Consider the following 22,947-nt stretch of genomic DNA (forward strand, 5'->3'; position numbering starts at 1 on the left):
CTTTCTTTCTTTCTTTCTTTCTTTCTTTCTTTCTTTCTTTCTTTTTTTTTATGGAAGAAAGTTCACTATATCCTGAAGAATGAAGCAAAAGTCACCAAGCTTGCTAAATGTACAGAATGCCCATTGATTGCCCATTTTTAAGTAAATTAAAGTTGGGTTTGAAGAAAATGGATACTGTTTCTCTTTTCTTACACACATTGTCCTAGCATTCCAGAAACCTGTAAGCTTTAGGGAAAAAAAAAAAAAAAAAAAACTATTTTGGTAAATTCCAGAATGCTCACTACAATAAGGATCCTAGAATAGCCAGTGTCTATGTAAAAACATTCTTCAATTTCAATGGCAATTTATGACTGAGGCATGAAAAAAGGGGAAAAGGTTGATAATGAGTCACCAAAGGCACATGTGCTCTTTCCAGAGACTGAGCATGAAGAAAATGTCCATGTGTTTATTGGAATTATGGTCCCAGAGGTGGAACTGGCACTGTGAGCTCTGTCGCCCCATTGGTCCTTCCTTTTTGAGGTTTCAATGGGCATTTGCAAAACCTTTTTCTTTTTTTTTAAGATTTTATTTATTTATTCCATGAGACACAGATAGAGACACAGAGACACAGGCAGAGGAAGAGACAGGCTCCCCACGGGGGGCCCGATGGCGACCTCATGGGGATCATGCCCTGAGCCAAGGCAGATGCTCCCACTGAGCCCCCCAGGAATCCCTGCAAAAACTTTTTTTAAGGCTGGCTCCTAGGGTTGTGTGAGTCAGGGTGGTGTCAGTGCCGGCAATATTTATATGCCACTGTAATTACGTGCCATATCCGCGTCATCTCGAGATGCCTTGCAGTCTAGCTCTTTCTTCTACCTTTATGACTCAAAACTTTAAAAATATGTATAATTCTCAAGCTGGAAGAAATCTAAGAGATTATTTAATCCAAACCTTTTATTCTACACCCGAGGTAACCCAAGGAAGTTAAATGATTTGCAGAAGGACGCAGAGCTTCTAATTTATAACCGTAAAACCCACCACCAGATTTTCCTGTTTCCTATTGTAACTATTCTCGTCAGGGCCATGGGCTGTTAACGTGGCGATTTAGTTACGTTAACGTGTCAAGTCCCGCTACATTGCGAGTGTGAGATGGCTCAAGCAGGTTCAAGCAAAAACAGCATTTTCTCACTTTCTTGGTGCACACAGCTTGGCCTTCTTCACTTTGGAACCGGATTGGGGCCAGAGGAGCCTGCGATGCTCTTGGCCTTGCTCTGGCTTTGTCCTTGCTCCCCTCTCGCTTGTCCCGGTCGCGCTCACCCGCGGGGGCCGCACGGCCAGGGGCCTCTGCTCTCTGGGCACAGGCCGCATGATCTCTACAGCTCAGCCAGCCTGGTGGCTCCCTGAACCAAATGTGTTTTTTTTTTTTTTAATTTTTATTTATTTATTTATGATAGTCACAGAGAGCGAGAGAGAGGCAGAGACATAGGCAGAGGGAGAAGCAGGCTCCATGCACCGGGAGCCTGACGTGGGATTCGATCCCGGGTCTCCAGGATCGTGCCCTGGGCCAAAGGCAGGCGCCAAACCGCTGCGCCACCCAGGGATCCCGAACCAAATGTGTTTTGAGCCCTTCCCGCGCTAAGGGCTAACCGCTTATTATTTATTACCTCAGTGAAACTTCAGAGGAACTCTGGGATACAGGGGCAAGAATAATGGTTCTCTCTTTTTTTCAGATGAGGTCACAGAGGCAGCAGGTGGCAAAGCTGTAGCAAGGAACCCCATCTATCACCGCCTGCAAGCTGTGCGATCTTTGGCAAGTTGGGCAAATGCTGTGACTCAGTTTCCTCATCTCTAAAATGGGGTGAAAATAAGATGGACCTCATAGTGTTGCTGTGGGTACTAACGAGGTAATTAGCCTACTGGTTTCCCACACCAGTGCCCCTACTACAGAGTCACCGTGTAAATGTGTCACTATTGGCAGGTAGCGTCTTCTCCCCCCAGCCTGGCTGCCTCTGTTTACATCCTGCGCACGGTGTGACACGGCCCGCCCCGCATCATGACCTCTTTGCTCAACCACCTTCCTTGGTTTAAACCTGTGCTGCCCGATGCGGTAGCAACTTAGCCCTCTGAGCACTGTAAACGTGGCTCGTCTGCTGAGCTGCGCTGCCAGTGCGAGATACACTCTGGGTCCCGAAGGCTTCCTGTGCAAAGAGAATGCAAAATATCTTGATAATACTTTTTTGTGTGATTGCCTATGAAATGATCATGTTTGCAATATACTGAGTTAGATCAATGTGTTATTAGAATAAGTTGTACCTGTTTCTTTACTTTTAAAAAATAGGACAACGAGTGGCCCCTGGGTGGTTCAGTGGTTGAGCCTCTGCCTCAGCTCAGGTCATGATCCCGGGGTCCTGGGATTGGGTCCCACATCGGGCTCCCTGCATGGAGCCTGCTTCTCCTTATGCCTGTGCCTCTGCCTCTGTGTGTGCGTGTGTGTGTGTGTGTGTGTGTGTGTGTGTCATGAATAAATAAATAAAATCTTAAAAAAATAAAAATAAAACTATGACAACTAGAAGAATCCAAATGACCTACGTGGCTTGCATTGTATTTCTATTGGCCAGTGCTGGGACAGAGAAAGCCTCTATGTTCTCTGTCAGAGTCCCAGGAGAGGATGTGGCCTGGCCCTGCCTGAGGAGGAGCTCCCTCACGATCAGGGCACTGCTCTGGTACAGTCGACCCTGTGGGGGGCCCGGCTCAGGCCTGCTGCTGGCTCAGAGGAGGCTGGAGGTGTGGCAGGCCATGGGGCCATGTCTAGGGCAAAATGCTTCCTGGTATCCAAGGAGAAGTATGACGTGGGTGAGTGGCAGGACTTCTGCGCAACAGGGAGCTGTGCCCCACTTGTGGCAGCGGCAGGGAGCTGCGCCCGAGCCTCAGAGAGGGAGGCCTCGCTGGGCCTCTGGGCAGGTCAGGCCCCAGCCTGGCTGGAGGGCTGAAGGCTTGAAGTCAGCCTGGAAGCATCTGAGCAAACAGCTTTTAAGCAGCCACATAAGGTTGGAACATTAGGATAATAGCATTGGAAGGCCCTCTAATTTCTGAGCCCCCCCAACCCAGATTCCTTTATTACTTAGCAGGAGATCGAGATTTCCTGTTCCTGGACAGACAGAGGCGTAGAGGAGCCAGGTTTCATCAGCTTGATTTCATTCTGCTCGGGGAATACTGGAGTCCTAGGCCGGGAAGGCTCAACCTCCTCTGGTGGTTTCAGGGCACATCACCTCATGGCTACTTGCCATCATAGGCCAAGCAATTGGCTCCAAAACAAACCTTACAGCAGTAAGACTGTCGTCTCTATGTGAGTGCTTTCCTCGGTGAGTCGTTCACCTCATCAAGAGTTTTGGAGTGGAGACTACGCCTAATGGTCAGGCCACAGCTCTCCCTGCATTCACCCCACACTGTCCATGCTGGAATTCTCTCTGGGCACCCTGCATTCTGTTCTTGTCTGTCTCCAAGTCTATCTCCAGATGATTCTCCTGACTCCATCCCCCCTCCATCACCACTCACCCCCTCATCTCCTACTGGCCTACACAGCCCCTCATCTCTGGCTCTGGCCCTCCATCCGTCTCCAGAACTACCTTCATGGAATCCCAGCTGCGTGTCGTGCTGCTCTACTGCTTGAACGGCCACAGTAGCTCCTTTCTTTCCCACTGGATGTGGTTCGACCTCCTCACTATGGTACGCAAATCCCTTCAGACTTTGGTTGCTTTCCTCCTGCCTTGCAATCTTCTCTTTCAAGCATACCAGGCCCCGTTCAGAACCCCACGGTCAAGTTTTAAAGGTGGAAAAATGAAAACAAACAAGGAAACACACTAGAAGCCCCTCACACGAGTTCTAATAAAGGAGAAGGCCACAGAGGAGTTTCAGGAATGAAATTCAGTTTTGGCTTGCCCTGCCACCTATTCCAAGTCCAGCTTTTCTTAACCTTTTGGCTCAAATGATCTGTGTTCCTTGAAAAGTCCAGATCCTCAAGGTAGCTGATGGGTTGCTGCCCAGTCAATGGATCACCTAGTCTCGGTAAAGTGATCATCTCTGATTTATCAGTCAGGTGAGATGGGAGGTTGTCACACTGTATGTGGGGGCTCTTCCAAGAGCTGAGACCTGGGCAGATTCTCCAGAGTAATACTTCCAGGCTTGGGATCCCTGGGTGGCGCAGCGGTTTGGCGCCTGCCTTTGGCCCAGGGCGGGATCCTGGAGACCCGGGATCAAATCCCACATCGGGCTCCCGGTGCATGGAGCCTGCTTCTCCCTCTGCCTGTGTCTCTGCCCCACCCTCTGTGTGTGTGTGTGTGTGTGTGTGTGTGTGACTATTATAAATAAATAAAAATTAAAAAAAAACTTTATGAAAAAAATACTTCCAGGCTTTAATGTGCTTGAAAGTCATCTGGGGAGCTTGTTAAAAAGCAGAAACGGGGGTGCCTGGGTGGCTCAGTTGGTTGGGCATCTGCCTTCGGCTCAGGTCATGATCCCGGGGTCCTGGGATGGAGCCCCACATCAGGGTCCCTACTCAGTGGGGAGTCTGCTTCTCCCTCTCCCTCGGCCTCCTCCTGCCCCCATCACTCCCCTCTTATGATCTCTGCTCTTTCTCTCAAATAAATAAACAAAATCTTTATTAAAAAAAAAAAAAGTAGAAATGAACTCAGTGGATCTGCAGGGAGGGCCTGAGAGTCTGCACTTCTAACCAGCTCCTGGGGGGTGTTGATGCTGCCGGTCCAAGGACCATACTCTGGACAGGAAGACTCTCCAGGGGACTGTAGCCAGGACATGGAGTAAAGAGTATTCAATGCATTCCTCTCATTCTAGAATGCTCCCCAGTGTTTACTGCCATGAAAAATTCTCCTCAGTGTTTAAGGTACAGTTCAAATGTAACTTCAGTGAGGGATTTGGGGCTCTCATGGAGTTAATCTCATGTAACTCCTTTATGATAACCCACTGGTCATTTGCCTAATAGCTACTTCTGTGTATCTGTCCCCTCCATTTTTTGTTTATTCTACTTATTTATATACGACGTTTATTGATGTACAGCTTCGATGTGTGGTCTGAGTTTGAACAAGAATGCACAGTTGTGTAACTGCCACCCCAATAGATCCAGAACAGTTGCATCCCCTCCCCGCCCCACCAAATTCCCTCGTGCTACCCTTTGCAGTTCTCCCTCCCCACAACCTCAGCCCCTGGCAACCACTGACCTGTTTCCATTTCTATACTTTTGTCTTTTTCAGAATGTTATATTAATAGAATCATATACCATGGAGCTGTTTGAGCCTCCTCTATTTTGCTGTATTTATGGATCTGAGATAGGATCTAATTCATCTGGAGAGGGGTCCAGGAATTTACAGTTCTATCAGCTTCCAGATGATGCAGATGGTGTGTTCTGGGAACCCCACCTTGAGAACTGCCAATCTACAGGCCCCGTGCTATTATCAAGTGTCTTGGGTGATTCTCAAATGCCTGCAATTTTGTGAATTCCAGCTTCGGTACCAATGAAAGAGGAGGGAAGGGGCTTGTGTAGTTTTTTTTATAACAAACATTGCTCTCTGGCCATGGCATTTAATACCGCTGCACCAGGGATCACTTCTTCAGTTCCCATCGATTCAAGAAGCAGAGAACAAGGAAATGTGTTTGATTCAGGCATTCTTCCCTTGGGAGGGAAACCAAGATGAAGGCACCCGGCTCCTGCCGAGGATGCCAATGCCAGCCATGTGCAAAACCAGTTCTGGTTCCCTCTAGTTCTTCACACAGGCTTGAGCAGTGTTGGTTGTGGAAACCGTGTGTGAATACATGTACGTGGCCCTAGAGAAAACCGACGTGATTAAGGCTGGATCTGGACTTTGAGGGACGGCTCCTGTGGCTGCTGGGGATTAGCAGTAACAGCTGCTGTCCTGCTCATTAGAGGAGAAACAGAAGAGAGAAGAAAAGACTTGTTTTAAAGATGTGTCTCTGCAACCCTGAGCGGGGGAGCCAGTCCACCCAGCCTGAAGGAAAGTGTGTCCCTCGGTGAGTGGGTGTTTTCCTGGGTTCAAGTAGACAGGGGCTAGTGGGAAAGCAGAAACCTCAAGACTTAAAGAGGGGAGGGTGGCATTTGAGGCTGTGACCTAGTCTGTGGGGCATGGCCCTTACCTCCTTCTGTAGGCTTTGGTGTTTGATCTGATCTGGGGAGAGGAGACCACCTTCTGCCATCAAACAAAGGCTCAAAGGACATCTTCTTGTAGTGCTTCTGGAAGAAAATGGGAAAGCCCTGGGTCCCCTCAACTGAGAATGTGCTTTAACAGCTCATTGTTCATGATCTCCTAATGTGCCTGGGAAACTGTAAGAATGGTCCCTGTGGTGCAGAGGTTTTTGACTTTTTTTTTTTTTCCTCCTCACAGAAAGCAAACTTAGCAGAGAAAGTTATTGTCTGAAGGACTCTTAAGTCCAAAAGATTGAAGTTATAGGTCCCCCTCCTGTCTCCTTGTGTCTAGTCAATGTAAGAGGTGGTGGTGGGTGAAGAGAGGAAGGGGGTAGATGACATTGGATTATTTGGTTGTTTGGATTATCTCCCTTAGCCCGTTGTTTTTATAGCTACTTTCACTTTAAAATACATTTAAAGTATTTTATTTTTACCTTTTAAAACTAGCTTAGTAGAAAGGAGGGGCTGTTCTTGCCTCCTATGGCTCCTTAGATCAACATACTAGCTAAACTTTGAAAATTCCTGTGTATCTAAAAATATAAAAACAAACAACTCCTTTTAAAAAATGCCTAACAGCCCTAAATGTTTATTCAGAGAGCTTTTACCTGTCCTATTTGCTATCTCTCACATCATTCTCATTTGAGAACTTCTTTTACACAGTCGACTTTTAATTCTTTCTGTCAGCGGCATTAGAGCTGGTAAAGAAAAATGAAACTCTCTAAATGTTATTCTATCCAATCATTTTATCCTATTCCAGTCATTGTATTCTATTCCTGGGCTTTTTTCCCCCCAGTAAATTTAACAAGGTACACAGTGGATCGGCTTGGGTGTCACTTTCTCTGCTCATCTCCGTGAAAAAGTAGTGAAATAACAAGTCAAGAGGGAGAAGGAGAAGAAGATAGCAAAGTGTTGAAAATTTGACAATTGCTTCTAAGTAACTGATAGTTGGCAGAAATTCTGTAATATTCTACTCTGTAATTTGCAATTGTAGCGATTAGACCCGAACCCAAGCCGCCACATGCCACGCTGCCTGACCGTATTGGATACGGGGTGCTCCCTCGCTCCGCCAGGAGTGCCTTGGAGCTCTTGGGGGTCAGGCAGCTTGTAAAGAGTTCACGCCAGGACACAAATATTTTCTGGTCTTAGTTCTTTGACTTAATTAAATCCTCTTCAAAAAGAAACAGTCTGGTCTTATGAGAAAATTATAAGAAGAGAGGTTTTAACAACAAAAAAAGTGTTTAGAAATGAAGCATTTCCTACCCCCACCCCCGCGCATCTTTTGCATCTCGACCTTGAGCCCTTGCAAGCTGCGGAGGCAGCAGTATCTCAGGTTTAGGGGCGGCGAGGATTCAGACCGGTCACACTCAAGAGGACCTCATGTCATTTTCTGAAATAGCATCGGATTGAAGCCGTTGTTTCTCGTGACACAGGCAAAGGGCAGGATGCGGGTCTGGGCCTCCGTCACAGGCCGGCCTCGTGCCCAGCTGCGAGCCCCGGGTGCTGGCTCCGGGCCTGGGAGGAGGCGCGGCCTGGCCTCACACCTCACACCTCACACCAGCAGGTCCTGCTCCTCCCGGCCACGCGGGTTCAGGTTCCTATGGGAGAGGCTGTGCACCCACCCCCCCCCCCCCCCCCCCCGCCAAGACCTACCGACAAATTCCAAGCTGTGTTTGTTCCAAGCAGGAATTTCCTTGGCTAAAGTTCCACTTAATCCTAAGAAGCAATTATTTAGCCAAAGATAAGCACGAAACATTTGTATCATGAGAGCCGCATCACTAATCTCTATGCTGATAATCGTTTTGAAAAGAAGGCACGGGGGATCCCTGGGTGGCGCAGGGGTTTAGCACCTGCCTTAGGCCCAGGGCCCGATCCTGGAGACCCGGGATCGAGTCCCGCGTCGGGCTCCAGGCATGGAGCTGCTTCTCCCTCTGCCTCTCTCTGTATATAATAAAAAATAAAAAAATAAAAATAAATAAGTAAAAGAAGGCACGAACAGCACTGTTATAAAAAAAATTATCCATCCTTCTTATAAGATATGAATAAAATTGCCCTGAACAAACTTCATGTATGGTGTGTGTGTATGTGTGAAACAGACTTTAGTTTCCTTATTTAAAATTACATCATTTGCAGAGTGGAGAGTATTTCCTGCTATTTTCGTTCGAGTGCCTGCAAAAGCAGGGAAAGAACTTGAGGGCAAGAGTTTATTTGGGAGGTGATTCCAGGAAGTAAGAGGAGGAAAGGGAGACCCAGAAGAGAGAGACACCAGTAAGAAGTGTGAGATTGGGCCTGTCACTGCTCTGGGCACCTGGAACTCAGTCCCAGTGGGGACCCTCGGAGAAACCACATGAAACACCCTTCTGAATCATGTCTCAGGAGGATGAGAGACTGGGGCATTTAGGGGTTGAGGGTGGTGTCCCCACAACACACACACACGCGCGCACACACACACACACACACTTTAGAGTCATGCCTGCTGACCGTGGACCAAGCTCCCAGATGAAAAAGCAGAGAAGAAATCTATGGATGCCGAAGGTGATAGCTGAGTGTAGACTGGAAAGCGTCTATGCAGCCATGCGTGAACTCAAACACATCAGCAGTGTTTGCTCTACCCCCTTTTGATGGCAATTAGAGGGGATAAATTAAAATACACTTGACAAAAAAAAAAAAAACAATAAAATACAATGGACTCTCTATGTGTATTGTTTTACCCAATCATTCCGTTCTACTGGTAAGAGTGGGGAAGAAGTGTGTGAGCAACATATTGACACCCACAGCAACATACTCCCCAAACTGAAATTCAGGCTGTTCAGAAATTTAGATGAAATTCAACTCCAACAGAGCTTCCCAAACTTTGTCACATCACGATACAGCGTGATGTGAAATGATAATATATGTAAAATGATAATATATGTAAAGCACACTGGGGCAAATCCAAGGGGCCACTCGAAGCCGGAGACAACTTTCCTGGGGGCTCCAACCACCGCAGTATGCACCTAGGCACCCCAGCACGAGGGGATCAATATGTGGGCACCCCTGTGTTCTGTGGCTAAGGGAATGAAAATGGCAAAAATCAAAGCACTATGTTAGCTGTAAAAATGACCCAAAATATTGTGACACCCAAATTCTAATAAAAGACCTGAAGGAAGTGTAATTGGATTGTGATCGGAACTAACTAACATACATAATAAACAGCTGGAAGGGGCACTTCGTGGATTCAGTGAGGGTCAGTTATGACTTTATTGTGCTGAGATTACAGTCTTCTTTTTTTGGGGATCCCACTGATCTGTGAGTTCCTTTAAGGTAAGGATTATGTTATACTGTTCATGGATGCTCAATGCCTAGCATAATGCCCAGTTTTAAATAATAACTAAAAATTTATACAAATGTTAAGTTCAAATGTGTGGAAAATAAAATGATCACAGACAGTAAGCTGCATTTACCAAGCCTATAAAGTTATGACCCTGGTTTTAAAAGCTACTCATTTAATTACAAATGAGTTTGCCATATTATTTATGTCTATAAGGAAAATTCCTGCAAGTGAAATTGCTAGATCAAAGGGAAACTGCATTTCTGGGCTTTTTTGGTGTGTTAAAAAATATATGAATATATATTAATATAATAACATGTTTATATATTTGACATAAAATTTGCCATTCTAATTGAAGTATACAATTCAGTAACATTAAGTACATTCACACTGTTGTACACCATCACCATTATCCATTTCCAGAACTTTTTCATTATCTCAAGCAGAAGCTCTGTACCCACTAAACAATAATCTCCAGGCTGCTCTCCTCACAGACCCTGGTAATCTCTGTAATCTTTCTGTCTTTATGATAATTTACCTGCTCTCTGTACCTCATGTAAGTGGAATTGTGCAATATGTCATTTTTGTATCTAGCTGATTTCACTTACTGTAATGTTTTCTAGGTCCTTCCATGTTGTAACATGTATCAGAGGTAATTGCATATTATCTATGGAAAATATTATTAGGTTACCCCCTCAAAGAGTTGCATGGTTTCTAGTTCTAGCACTAGCAAATGAGTGTCCTCATTTTTCCCGTGTTATCAATACTGTTTACTGATTTATTAAACTTTGTTAATAAGGTAGGTATAAAATAGTGTCTAATAATTGTTTTTTAAGGGATCCCTGGGTGGCGCAGCGGTTTGGCGCCTTCCGTTGGCCCAGGGCGCAATCCTGGAGACCCGGGATCGAATCCCACGTCGGGCTCCCGGTGCATGGAGCCTGCTTCTCCTCCCTCTGCCTGTGTCTCTGCCTCTCTCTCTCTCTCTGTGACTATCATAAATAAAATAAAAAATAAAATTCTTTAAAAAAATAATTGTTTTTTAAATCATGATTTTTCATTTCAAGTTTTTATTTAAATTTTAGTTTTATAACGTATATGGTAAAATCGGTTTCAGGTGTAGGATTTAGTGATTCCTCACTTACATATTACACTCAGTGCTCATCACAAGTGCCCTCTTTAATAAACCATGACTGACTTTATTTTATTTTCTGTTTATGTCCTTTGATAATTTTGGGTTTGGTCATCTTTTTATTGATTCACCATTACTCTTTGTATATTTGTCTGTTTTGTATCTTTACAAATACTTTTCTCAGTTTATAATTTGTCTTTTAATTTCTCCTATATTCACAATGTTTTAAAATAATCTTTTTCTTTAAGGAAATTGGGTTTTTCTTAGAAAAGCATTCCAACTACAATATTTTTTTAAAAACCGTATTTTTCCTAGGTTTTGTTTTGTTTTTGTTTTGTTTTTGTATTTACTTTTGATACGACTTTGATCTAAATGGAGTTTATTTTGGGTGTGAAATAGCACTTCAACATTTTTTCCTCCAAAATGAATTGTGTACTTTCTGAGGGCTGGTCTTACGCTTTTAGTTTTGAACATGCCCATGTAAAATCACCAAACAGAACCACATCAAGAGTGCTCACCTTGGATGGGTGTTTTCTGTTGCAGTGACCGTGAGGAGCAGTTATGATTTCATGGGATTTCTACTTTAGGCTTGAAGAGTGTCTGATCATCAAGTAGCTGGCACTTTTGTTTTGTTCCTCTTCATTCCAAAGCAATGGCTTGTTTTCAAGAGACTGACACAATCACCCACTCTGACAAATCCCGGAAGAGAAACCTGTCCTTCGAGTGGAAAGCCCCTGCCCAGCCTGTGGGGGACATCAGATTCCCGTAAGAGTGAGGGCAGTGCTGCTTCTTGCTAATGGAGCCTTACACTCTGAAGAGAGGGAGCTTCTCCTTTCTCTTCCTTCATGCTTTGGCCCCTACCTCCAGCCACCTAATGACAAGGGCAGGATGATGAGGACTGCCTCAACTAGACAGTCCATGCAGACGGTAACTAAAAAAGAAGTTGCCCCCAGTTCCTCTCTTTGTCATTATCCACAGTCCAGGAATACATGATTTCCCCTCCTCTCTGGCTCCACAGGTGCATCTTGGCCAACCTCCCTAGGAAATCCTGACCAGATCAAGAAGAAGGACCAGCGGGAGAGGAGGGAAAAGTGAGAAAGACAGAGGCTGAGACAGACAGATGAATAGACACTTTCCTGGGCACAGGGAAAGCCACTGAGGTCCCTGTGCCTTGGCTTATGGCCTATCAGATGTGTGTAATGATGACAGCACCTACCTCAGGGGCTTCTATACGGATTAAAGGCCAGCATATGCAAAGTGGTTACAACAGTTCCTGGCAACAGGAAACCCCATATATGCATCATTACTCAAAATGGGACACTTGCTTTGCATTTCCTTTCAGATACTTGCATTTACCAAGAAAGATAAATTTTTTTTTTTTTTTACTCTTGGGAAAGGTGTATATTTCTCAGTTTCTTTTCCCCACACGCTCATATATATATATATGGGAGAGGCTGTGCCTGAGGGTGGAGGCATCCACATGCCATGCTGTCTTCCTCACCAGAATTTCTCTCTGCACTGGGAATAATGACAAATGAGCTGTGTTGCCCCCCACCCCACCACAGTGCACCTTTTCCATCCCTTCCTGGTGGCCTAACTCAGCAGGCAGGATAGCAGGGAAGAAAACCCCATACCCTAATGAGTTTGCCCATTTGGGAAGGTCAGTATCCACTTGACTATTAGTGTAAACTAGCTGCTGCCTGGGGGGCTTTGGTTCTAATCCAGGACAGGGGACGTGTGTTATCTGAAGTCCTTAAATCTGTATAGCTCCTTTTATTTCTTAAAACGTCTCCATTTCTATTTCTGGATTTGCCATCACAGCTGCTGTGTGCTACGTAGGAAGTAGTTTAGAAATTATTGTCTCCATTTGACAGTGAAGTCACCTGACCAGAAGCCTCTTCCAAAGTTGCCCTGTGCTCACTCACCTCTCGGATCCTCACCTACAGTGACAGTGACAGATGGACATGTCTGAGGCCTGTGCCATGACTCTTATTTGCACCTAGTATTCTGGATGACCTCAGCTAAATTGATCATATCTTTATAACTGCCTTCTGAATACTTAAAGTGGGAAAAATAATTCTAGCCAATTATCCCTATGTCAGTGAAATTTTTGGAAGGGTAAATGAGATAACTTTTGTGAAAGTGATTTTTACTACAGAAAGCCATTAAGTATTCAAAATATTAGTTAGAGTACTAACAAGTTATCTCTGATTTCCAATAGAATCTACAATTACAACAGAGCTCTAAGATTGTACAACAGAATTATGAAATTTTCAATTAACAGAGTAATTCAATTAACAACATACCAGTAATGGATAATAATAAAGTTGAAGACGAAACCTTTTGAGACTAAATAGTTCAAGAAGACCTCTTTTGGTCAAAATGAATTTTTTTAATGCCTGTATTTATTCAGGAGGGTAATTGATATGTACATGTCCTTCCCCATTTTAATTATTTGCTGCTCTTGGGATGCCTGGGTGGCCAAGCGGTTGAGCATCTGCCTTTGGCTCAGGGAGAGATCCCAGATTTCCAGGATCGAGTCCCACGTCAGGCTCCTTGCATGGGGCCTGCTTCTCCCTCTACCTGTGTCTCTGCCTCTCTCTCTGTGTCTCTCATGAATAAATAAATAAAATCTTAAAATAAAATAAAAAAATAATTATTTGCTGCTTCTGAGTGTTTGTTTCTAAAGAGAGCACAGTCACTTAAAGGGCAATACGATCATGTCTTCAGTTTTTCTATTCACTTAGACTTTTGTTCTTCTTCAGATATTACTTATTTTTAAAAAGTCTTTATTTATTTATTCATGAGAGAGACAGAGAGAGAGAGGCAGAGACACAGGCAGAGGGAGAAGCAGGGTCCCTGCAGGGAGCCCGATGCGGGACTTGATCCCACGACCCCGGGGTCATGACCTGAGCCAAAGGCAGACGCTCAACCACTGAGCTACCAGGCGCTCCCTTCAGGTATTATTTAAAGGAAATTAAATCCTTGCCTCATTTTTCTCTCTTTATCCACCGTTTATCATTTGTCCAGTCGTATTTCGTTTACTGGGAGAGGACTGACTCACCTGGGGAGCCCGGCGGCCCCGTGGCACAGGCCAGGCCGAGGCCACCGCGGCCCAGGCAGGAGGGACCCGGAGGAAGCGGCCCGGCCCGGGTGCGGCCCCGCTGGGCCACAGTTTGGAGCAGCTGTGTTCCCGTCGGGGCCGGGGCCCGAGGGGTGCTGGCGGCCCGGGGCTGGAGAGGCCCATACTGCCGACAGCCCAAGAGCAGCACCCCTCTCCCCCTCCCCCTCTCCCCACTCCCCCTCTCCCCCCCCCTCCCCCCTCTCCTGCACCTCCTGCACCTCCCAGTCGTCGCGCCCTCGAAGGGGGTTTCTGCAGACCCCTGGGGCCACCCGAAGAGCACAAGAAAGACATGGGTCTTTTCTTCTTTTTATATAAAAACGTGTCCAGCTTTAATTGTCACTTTCCATGGTAGGTACAAGGCTCCTCGAAGCCTGGGTTGGAGCACCCAGTCCGGAAGGAGAGGCCGTTTTGAAGGCAACAGACTTTTCCCGGGGCTCAGCACATAACCCGAGACTCCTTTGGCCCATGACCTTCTGAAACAAAACAAAACGAGAGGATCCAGCTAGAGAATCCAATAGTCCCCTGAGCATTCCTGGCGATATGGAACTCATTTCCATGATTTATTTCTAGTTAAGTGCTCTGAACCGATGCACTCAGAAGGGCCACCTGCACCGAAGATCCAACCTTTAATCCTTTCAATTCCACTTCCCTTTACTCGGTCCTTTGCTCTTGGCCAACGTACTAAAGGCTCACTTCGCTCTAGCGGACCCAGACACGCGGCTTACTCTGGGCCACCCTCCGCACCCTGCCTTTGCCCCAGACTGTCTTCTCCCCACTGCCCCACACCACTCCCCCAACCTTCCTGCCAAGATACTCCTAAAAGTAAAGATCTCAAGGTCTGACTGTGGCCTGAAGAAGACCCTGCAAATCCAACGTGTGGTCCAAGTCTCATGTTTTATTTTCTTTTTTTCTTTTTTTTTATGATAGTCACAGAGAGAGAGAGAGAGAGGCAGAGACACAGGCAGAGGGAGAAGCAGGCTCCATGCACCGGGAGCCCGATGTGGAATTCGATCCCGGGTCTCCAGGATGGCGCCCTGGGCCAAAGGCAGGCGCTAAACCACTGCGCCACCCAGGGATCCCTCATGTTTTATTTTCTAAGTCATGTAATGGTTGCATTTTAATCCCAAGCATGTTTGTTTTAATATGAATACGAATAAAAGTGAGGTGTCGGGAAGTTGCATCATGTTGTCCCTGCAGGCTGTCTTGGGACCCCGCTGGGAACCTTGTCCCCCACGGGGTGACAGACTCCTGTCTGAGGCACTACAGGGTGAACCCCTTAGTACGCTGCTGCACACATTCCTCCCCTCTTGGCCCAGACTGTTTTCCTGCCCGTTCCTCTACACAAACCCCAGCGTTTCTCAAAGGAAGAAGGAGTGTGTGCGTGCATGTGCATTGTGGTGGGGTGGGGGGATGTCATCTAGCAAAGTGGAATAGATTTCTTAACTGTAAGAAGATTGCAGTAGGCAAATTATGAGTTCTGAATTTTCACATTAAGAAGATAGTGTACTGAAAAAAAATAGCCTATTATATTTCTCAAACTTATTTCCCAGTAGACCCTTAGGACACTTTGGGGTCTACCCAACCCCATTAGGCATGATCTCTATGTTTTGCTTTCTGACATTTCCTCAAACTGGGCTGTTCCTCCTGATCATCTATTTCTCTTTCAAGGGGAGGTTCAAATAACTCTTTTGTGAAAATTTCCCCCATACTCCTTGGGAGGCAAATGTAATTGCCTTCTTAGTTCTGGTTTTAAAGGTCTCATCACACTGTAATTTATAAGGTTGAGCATCTAAGAGTCTCTCCTAGGTTTCAAGTTCAGAAACAACAGCCACCACTGTGCAGCATCCCCAGCACCCACAGCAATGCCCATCATACAACGTATCCGTGGGAAATGTCCGAATGCATTCAGAGTTCAGGCAGGAGTTTAAAACTGTTGAGCTTTTGCCACATTCTGTGTGACCTTTAGGTTTCTTTGTTTTTCACTTCATTCTCAATGTTTGAGTGACAAAGGCTTTGGAGAAGAGTGGCCCTAAAAGAAAAAGAAAATGCATTCCAACCCAGTTAGAGCCCTGGCCAGAGAAACCTCTGCTAATGTGCTTTTTTTGCAAACACCATCGTCATCCTAACCGTTATCATGGTAAACCCTCATTGCAGGCTGCACCTGTGCCAGGCACTGTGCTCGATGCTTCTACATCAGTGATTTTATTTCACCTCTTCAGCAGCTCTATTCCTAGGAACGATTCTTGGTCCCATTTTGCAAAAGAAGAAACGGATGCTCCTGGAGGACTTGCCCCAAAACAGGAGTTAGCAGAGTGGAGAGCTGAACCCAGACAATAATCTGACTCCAAACTGATGCTTGTTTGCTTGCTGCACTCTTTCTAATTCTTATTCCTAAAGCTCTAGGCTGTCATGTTGGGCAGTCATGGATGGGAAATGAGAAGGTGGAGGGCAGTGGAGGGCACTGATCTTGACTCTGCCCATGGCAGAGGCTCAAGTCATTATCATCAGGGGAGAGACTTTTCCTGTTGATAATATGGCAGGAAAGACCTAGGGCTTTCAAAAATCTTTGATTTGTGGGATTCTGATTTTGTTTTTTTTCTAGCTAGAAGCAGTTTTTGGCAGAGGTACGAAAAAATATAGTGGTCACAATGGTTTCTATGCTCCCTAAGTGGTGGCTGTTAAGAATGCACAAGTACAGAGGACCAGAGACTTATTTAAAAAAAAAGATGTTAAAAATCAAGTCCTTTGCCACTTGGTCAAGAGTTATATCACTGGGCAGATCATCCTTTTATTGATACTTTTGAGTGGCCCAATGTAATGGTTTGCCCTAAACATATCAAAGTCTCTAGTATTTACCCCATTATCATAGTTGTTTATGCCAATCAATACAAAGAAAATGCTCTCACTGTCTTTTGTGGTGTCTTTGGATCTCTCTTTAGCTCCCAGTCTCCCCAGCACTCTTCCCCAGCCTGCAAACATCTTTGCTGGTTCCCTAACTGGAGCTGCAGAGAAGAACAGCTTAGATCCTTTTCCTGCAAGTTTGTGGATGACAGAGTTTCCTGGGGATGTAAAGACTCTTTTCCAATCGTCTTCACCCACAGCTACTGCAATCAGCAATGGCCAGCAACCCAGGGGGGACAGCAACCTAATCCTAGAACCATCCCTGGATATCCATGGGCTGGAGAGACTCATGGCTCTCAGGAGACTCTTCTCAGAGGGCATTGCTTCCATTCCTAGCACCCACCTCAGGTAATGGATGAGTGGGCCATTCAGTGTTGTGGTGGGATAAGGCCAAACTTATCCCACCAAACTGGCCAAACTGGGGTGCCGACTTAGGAAACATAAACTTCTTGGCATCTGACAGGAAAAGATCTCACCATATTTTTTCTTAGGTGCACAAGAAACCCTGATTGTAGGTGGCCTGGCGGTTTGGTGCCGCCTTCGGCCCAGGGTGTGATCCTGGAGACCAGGGATCAAGTCCCACATCGGGCTCCCTGCATGGAGCCTGCTTCTCCCTCTCTCTCTCTCTGTGTCTGTCATGAATGAATAAATAAAATCTTAAAAAAAAAAAAAAAGAAAGAAAAAGAAACCCTGATTGTAGAAGGGCTACTGGCCCAAAGGGCTGGGTATGAAAATCACCTGGGGAAACTGCACTTTCTTGGACAGGATGAGATCTCTGATATGCTGTTACAAATAAAATTAGATATGAATATATGTTTTAGAGCAGAGATATGTAAATTTATAGTATACAAATACATATTTTATGCAAAATAAATAAAAACATTCAGTGAGTCTTTTGTTACTGTTCTCACCTGCCTCTTCCCCACCCCTCTCCCCCTATACCCTTTAGCCCCTAACTCCAAACTCAGGAGTCTTTCTAAGGAAATCTGATTTTGTCAGTATACACAACAATGGTGGAAATGTTGATTTTTGATCTTTCTACTTAGTCTTCTCTTAGCCCTTCTATCCTTCCCTTTAGGACTCAGAATGATCCAAGCTCTGATTTGTTGGAAACTTGCCTACCCTTAGATAGGGATGAACAGGTAACAGCCCTGGTTGTGGGTGGGTGATGAGGTTGATATTTTGATCCCAGTGTGGGAGGTTCCAGGCTAGGAAAGCAGAGCTATTAGACTAGGAACCAAAATTGAGAGGAGACAAGGGTATAATATATGCACAGCATCTTTTTACCAATCAATACCAGCCTTTCTGTTATACTCAGTGTCTCTGAAATTATCGACAATTGTAGAAATTGATAGTTTTAGTGATTTGTTTTCCCGCTTAGCCTCAGTAAATAATTCCCATCTCCCCAGCTCTCCACCACTGTTTATAACATTGGCCTCAAAACACCATGTATGGTTCTAGAGGTTAGATCAATGGGCAATATAAAATATACATGTCCACTGATTTACTATTCCTTTGAAGTCTTAAAAGGAACACAAAATAAAACATGGTATAATATTCTTACTCAAATTTATTGGAACCTCCAGCAAGATTAAGTGCCCTCTTGCATGGGTCCTAGCGTAAAAAGACACTCAAAGCTTTTGGCCCTTGGAGATGATAATGGTGCCTATCGGTCTGGAAGCCTCTTAAGGACCCTAAGTTTATCCTTGTAAGTGGCCTCCATGCTCTCTTTGTGGGGTTTCCATTAGCCACCTCATCCCTGTCAATCACAAGGGCACATCACATTTTACTGTGAGCTCTTTTAGGAGCAGGCACAAGGCTGCTTTTACAGCTGCTGCCTGGGATTCTTTCTGGAACACAGATTAAGTATAACATTCAGTGGCAGCTTGGAAAAAGACCAGGTCTTTAGACTTTCTCCACCCCCCCCCCCACCTTTGCTTTTCTAGGACAAAATGGAGTCCTCCAGTAGGACTGTGATGAGGTCCCCCGTGTCCACCGTCCGTCCTAGGGATCCGTGGCACCTCTGCTCCTCTGGAGCGCTCCCTGGGAACCAGGCTGAGGCCGCTCCACCCCCCCCACCCCCCCCAGTGCCCCCCTCCCCCCACACCTCTGCCACTTCCAGGTCACCTGCCACTGGCGGTGGGTCAGAAGCATCGAGGCCTTCTGCCAGCTTCTTGCCTCAGTCAAAGCCCAGGGAGCCCAGGGTGGGGGAGGACCGTGGAAGGGGGAGAAGGGGCACCCCGGGAAGACGGACCAAGGCCTGAGGTGGGACTGGGGGGGCAGTGCCCTGCCGGGGACCCAGCTCGGGACTGCCCAGATGCCCATCCTGCTTGGCCTTCCCGCCGCCTTGGCCGCGTTCCTGGCCTCTGGCCTTCGCCCGCTGCTCGGCCAGGACTGTCACCGGCAGACGGCGGTGTCCCTCGGCGGCCTGCGGGGGCGCTGATGCCCGGAGCCGCGGTGCCCGAGCGGCGGTGGGCAGGGCCCCGCAGGAAGGCGGGAGAGAACGGTTTGGTTCTGGCAGAAGCGGAGCACAGCCCGACGGCCTCTGCGGGCAGGGGGGACACAGGCCTGGGGGGTTGGGGGGTGCGCGGCCTGGTGGGCCCTGCCCCGCGGGGTCACAGCTGAGGGGGACACAGGCCTGGGGGGGTGGGGGGGTGCGCGGCCTGGTGGGCCCTGCCCCGCGGGGTCACAGCCGAGGGGGACACAGGCCTGGTGGGCCCTGCCCCCGCGGGGTCACAGCCAAGGGGGACACAGGCCTGGGGGCGGTGCACGGCCTGGTGGGCCCTGCCCCGCGGGGTCACAGCCGAGGGGGACACAGGCCTGGGGGGGGACGGGGTGCGCGGCCTGGTGGGCCCTGCCCCGCGGGGTCACAGCTGAGGGGGACACAGGCCTGGGGGGGGACGGGGTGCGCGGCCTGGTGGGCCCTGCCCCGCGGGGTCACAGCCAAGGCGGACACAGGCCTGGGGGGGGACGGGGTGCGCGGCCTGGTGGGCCCTGCCCCGTGGGGTCACAGCGAAGGGGGACACAGGCCTGGGGGGGTGGGGGGTGCGGCCTGGTGGGCCCTGCCCCGCGGGGTCACAGCCCAGCGAGAACAGCGGAGGAGGACTCGGGGGTCGGAGGAAGCGAGGGAAGGACAGGTTGATCAGCACAGGGAGTTAGCTCTTCTCGGGCTTTGTTGTCTTAACATCTGTAATTTAGCTGCTTTTTTTCTTTTCACAATTAGACGTTCTGTTTGAAGAGTTAAACTCAACACAATGAATATTGTATAACCTGCTCATTAACTAGACTCCCTTGGCCGCGGAGCTTCCTCTGTTGCCTTGAGGAACCTGCAGAAATAGAAGCTCGGTCCCTCCTCAGTGTGGCAGGCTCATTTGCTCTAACTCTTTGAAAAAAAGTAACATCGGGGTCGTGTCTCTCAGAAGAAGAAAGAACTGCAGCCCCCACTTGCACTCCCCAAACCTCCTCAGAAGTTTCATTTTCAAAACTAGCCTCCCAGCTGGCTCTGCTTCAGATGACTAGGCCAGCGCTGGGGTATTCAGTCGTCTTGGAAACTCAAAAGCCAGGCAGATCCGCCTTGGAGACTGATGTGAAGCAAGGCGAGTCTGAGGGAACTCCATCCAACACATCTGTGGAGAGACGCGTATGCACGGCATGAACACGAGAGCGGGGTAAGCAAGCCTCTTCTTGAGGTGCAGATGGATCTGAGACCTCCCATCCCTTCACACCTGATGGGCGGCTTGTGTACCCCAACAGCTAGCAGACATACTGCTTCTTGCCAAAGGTCAGGCTGCAAAAAATGCTGATGCCACACAGTTGGAAGAAGAACCTCAACTCGTCTTTTTAAGGACAAAAAGGAAGACAGCGTCGTGGACCAAGACCATCTTCCTGTTCTTGTGATGTATGAAGATCCCTTTGACTTAGCCAAGTGTCCCAGAGGTACTATGTGGGGTCAAGACGACAGATTGGAGTATAACTTTTGAATATGCTCAGCTAACAGGACACCCAGAAATTAGCTGCGTTTTCAGAGGTAAACCTGTTACAGAGTCATAAAACATTTTAATGTGGAAACAAAAAACCACTATAAATTTGGAAAGGGTGTTTATTGAGCACCTGAATCACACAGGTACTGTGCAAAGAACTCAGCATACATTTTCACCTTTAACTCTCACAATAACTTAATAAGTTCAGTAACTTGCCTAAGAGAGAGGGGCATTCATGACATTTCAATTCAAGAAAAAGAATGTTTTTTTAAAAATGGAGTGTATGGAAAAAAAAAAAAAAACCCGGAGTGTATGGGAAAGAGACAGATCCTGCTGTTTTTCCAGCTTCTTTTAGATCATGGGGCACTAAGCCCAAGATTGTCTCCTCCTGGATTCTGGGCTATGCAGAGCTGTCTCCTGGCTTCAGGCAAAGCCTCATTAGGAACATGGAGACCTGGGTAATTGTGTGCTCACAAATGAGTGTTCTAGGAATTCTGGGGGAAGAAGTGAATGTACTATACTCCAGTGGTGGCCAGAGACACCCCTTCTACATACCCCACCCTCCTCAATGGTATCTTCCCCGAGATGCAGACCAGGAATCCCACCAGTGGCGAGCTCGCCTCAGGCCATCACCCTCTGGCCAACAGTAAGAAATTCTTTCACAGTTGTTTGTGAAATAAACTACTCCTCAACTAGTGGTTTAAAACAGCCACTACCACCACATTGATCATCTTTCCCAGTTCTGGGGTTGCCTGGGCTCGGGGGAGCAGTTCTGTTCCATGTGTTGTTGAATGGGCTGGAACGTTCAAGGTGACTCGCTCACCAGGCTGGTGGTGGGTGCTGGCTGCGGGCTGGGCCTCGGCTGTTGATGTGCGTAGGCAGCAATTTGTCCCTTCTCTTCACGGCTCCTTCTAGCACGGTGCCTGGGTTCCCAGGGGGGTGTTCCAAGCAGACAAAACCAGAATTTGGGTGGCTCTTAAGGCCTAGCTTTGGAAGTCACATGGTTTCGCTGCTGCCACTTTCCAGTGGTTAGGGGAAGTCATGGGCCAGCCCACCTTCTTCGAAGGGCAGGTGAAAGGTTTTGATTTTTGATGGGAGAAGTGGCAAAGGATTTGAAGCTGTCTTTAATTCGCCTCCTCTCAGGTTAGCCTGCCGGCCTGCCACGCAGCTTCTGTGAGTAGAAGGAGGGGGTGTTCATCCCCAGGAGGAGCAGCGAAGGGGGTGAGGGAAATCTCCGGGGTGGCCTTTTCCTCTTCTCTGGCTCCACGGGCAAAATAATGAAGCGGTGCAGAAGTCAGACCTCTGAGTCTCCGCTTCCTCATCAGAGTTTGAAAACTGAATTCTTTACCTCTTCCAGTTGCTGTGACCAGTAAATGCATGTTCAACCTGTAGCCACCAGGACTGACTACTTAACGTCACCTTGCAGCTGCAAATTTTTTTTTGGAGACTTTATTTGTTTATTCATGAGAGACAGAAAGAGAGGCAGAGACACAGGCAGAGGAAGAAACAGGGTCCATGCAGGGAGCCCCACGTGGGACTCGATCCCGGGACTCCAGGATCAGGCCCTGAGCCAAAGGCAGATGCTCAACTGCTGAGCCACCCAGGCATCCCTGCAGCTGCAATTCTAAATCTAGTCCATTTAAAGACGCCTGGGGGGCTCAGCGATTGAGCGCCTGCCTTCCACTCAGGGCATGATCCTGGGGTCCCGGGATCGAGTCCCATGTCAGGCTCCCCGCAGGAAGCCTGCTTCTCCCTCTGCCTGTGTCTCTGCCTCTCTTTCTCTCTGTCTCTTAGGAATAAAAAATAAAATCTAAAACAAAACAAATCTAGTCCATTTAGAGACACTCCATGATCACCAAAAATGTTATTCCCTTTCCATGATAGCTTCTCCCCTCTGAGCCCCCCCTTCCTCCACCCAGCCAACAGAGGTGGTCACGGCACTAAGTTGTCACCATAGCCACTGGCTACAATTCCTGCTGGGGGTCAGACGTATTTGCTGAGACATTGCAAGTAAACTCTTTTTTGGCAGGGGCGGTGGAGTCCATAGACCTGTAGTCAGGAGACATAAAACCCCTCTGTTACTGTGAACTTGAAGGTCCACTAAGCCTGGCTTCAGAGACACCCCAGAGGGGAGCCAGTAGGAAGTGTTAACCTGAAGGCATTTACTAAAGCACAAAGCCATTAAAAGCTTTAAAAAAAAAAAGGCAAAGGACTCATGCAACATCTTAACATAGCTTTTTTTGTTTTGTAGAAACAGGTACAGAACTGTTTGGCCAGCTACTGCTTTGAAAAGGGGGTTTGGGCTAAATACAT

The 22,947-nt window shown here is 47.3% G+C and overlaps 2 protein-coding genes across 6 annotated transcripts in view; both read left to right on the forward strand.

Annotated features, from left to right (window-relative positions):
- The window catches only part of LSM6 (LSM6 homolog, U6 small nuclear RNA and mRNA degradation associated), a 36,412-nt gene extending 28,160 nt beyond the window's left edge, over window positions 1-8,252 (forward strand). For 2 of the 5 annotated variants that reach the window (XM_072724782.1, XM_072724781.1), the window contains exon 4: window positions 1,710-2,554. In XM_072724782.1, coding sequence (XP_072580883.1) covers window positions 1,710-1,831 — 122 coding nt within the window. In that variant the 3' untranslated portion in view covers window positions 1,832-2,554. Of the gene's footprint in view, window positions 1-1,709 lie in introns of all 5 variants that reach the window. The other 3 variants (XR_011994970.1, XR_011994969.1, XM_072724780.1) reach the window with 3 other exon arrangements.
- Window positions 8,253-15,772: 7,520 nt separating this feature from the next.
- Window positions 15,773-19,097, forward strand: REELD1 (reeler domain containing 1). Its single transcript, XM_026018179.2, is given in 5 exon segments — window positions 15,773-17,002; window positions 17,733-17,796; window positions 18,601-18,875; window positions 18,877-18,946; window positions 18,948-19,097. Coding segments are annotated over 5 exon segments (933 nt in total). The 5' UTR covers window positions 15,773-16,628.
- The last annotated feature ends 3,850 nt before the right edge of the window (window positions 19,098-22,947 follow it).

This window comes from Vulpes vulpes, chromosome 10, assembly GCF_048418805.1.
Source record: "Vulpes vulpes isolate BD-2025 chromosome 10, VulVul3, whole genome shotgun sequence".
In the NCBI taxonomy this organism is placed as follows: domain Eukaryota; kingdom Metazoa; phylum Chordata; class Mammalia; order Carnivora; family Canidae; genus Vulpes; species Vulpes vulpes.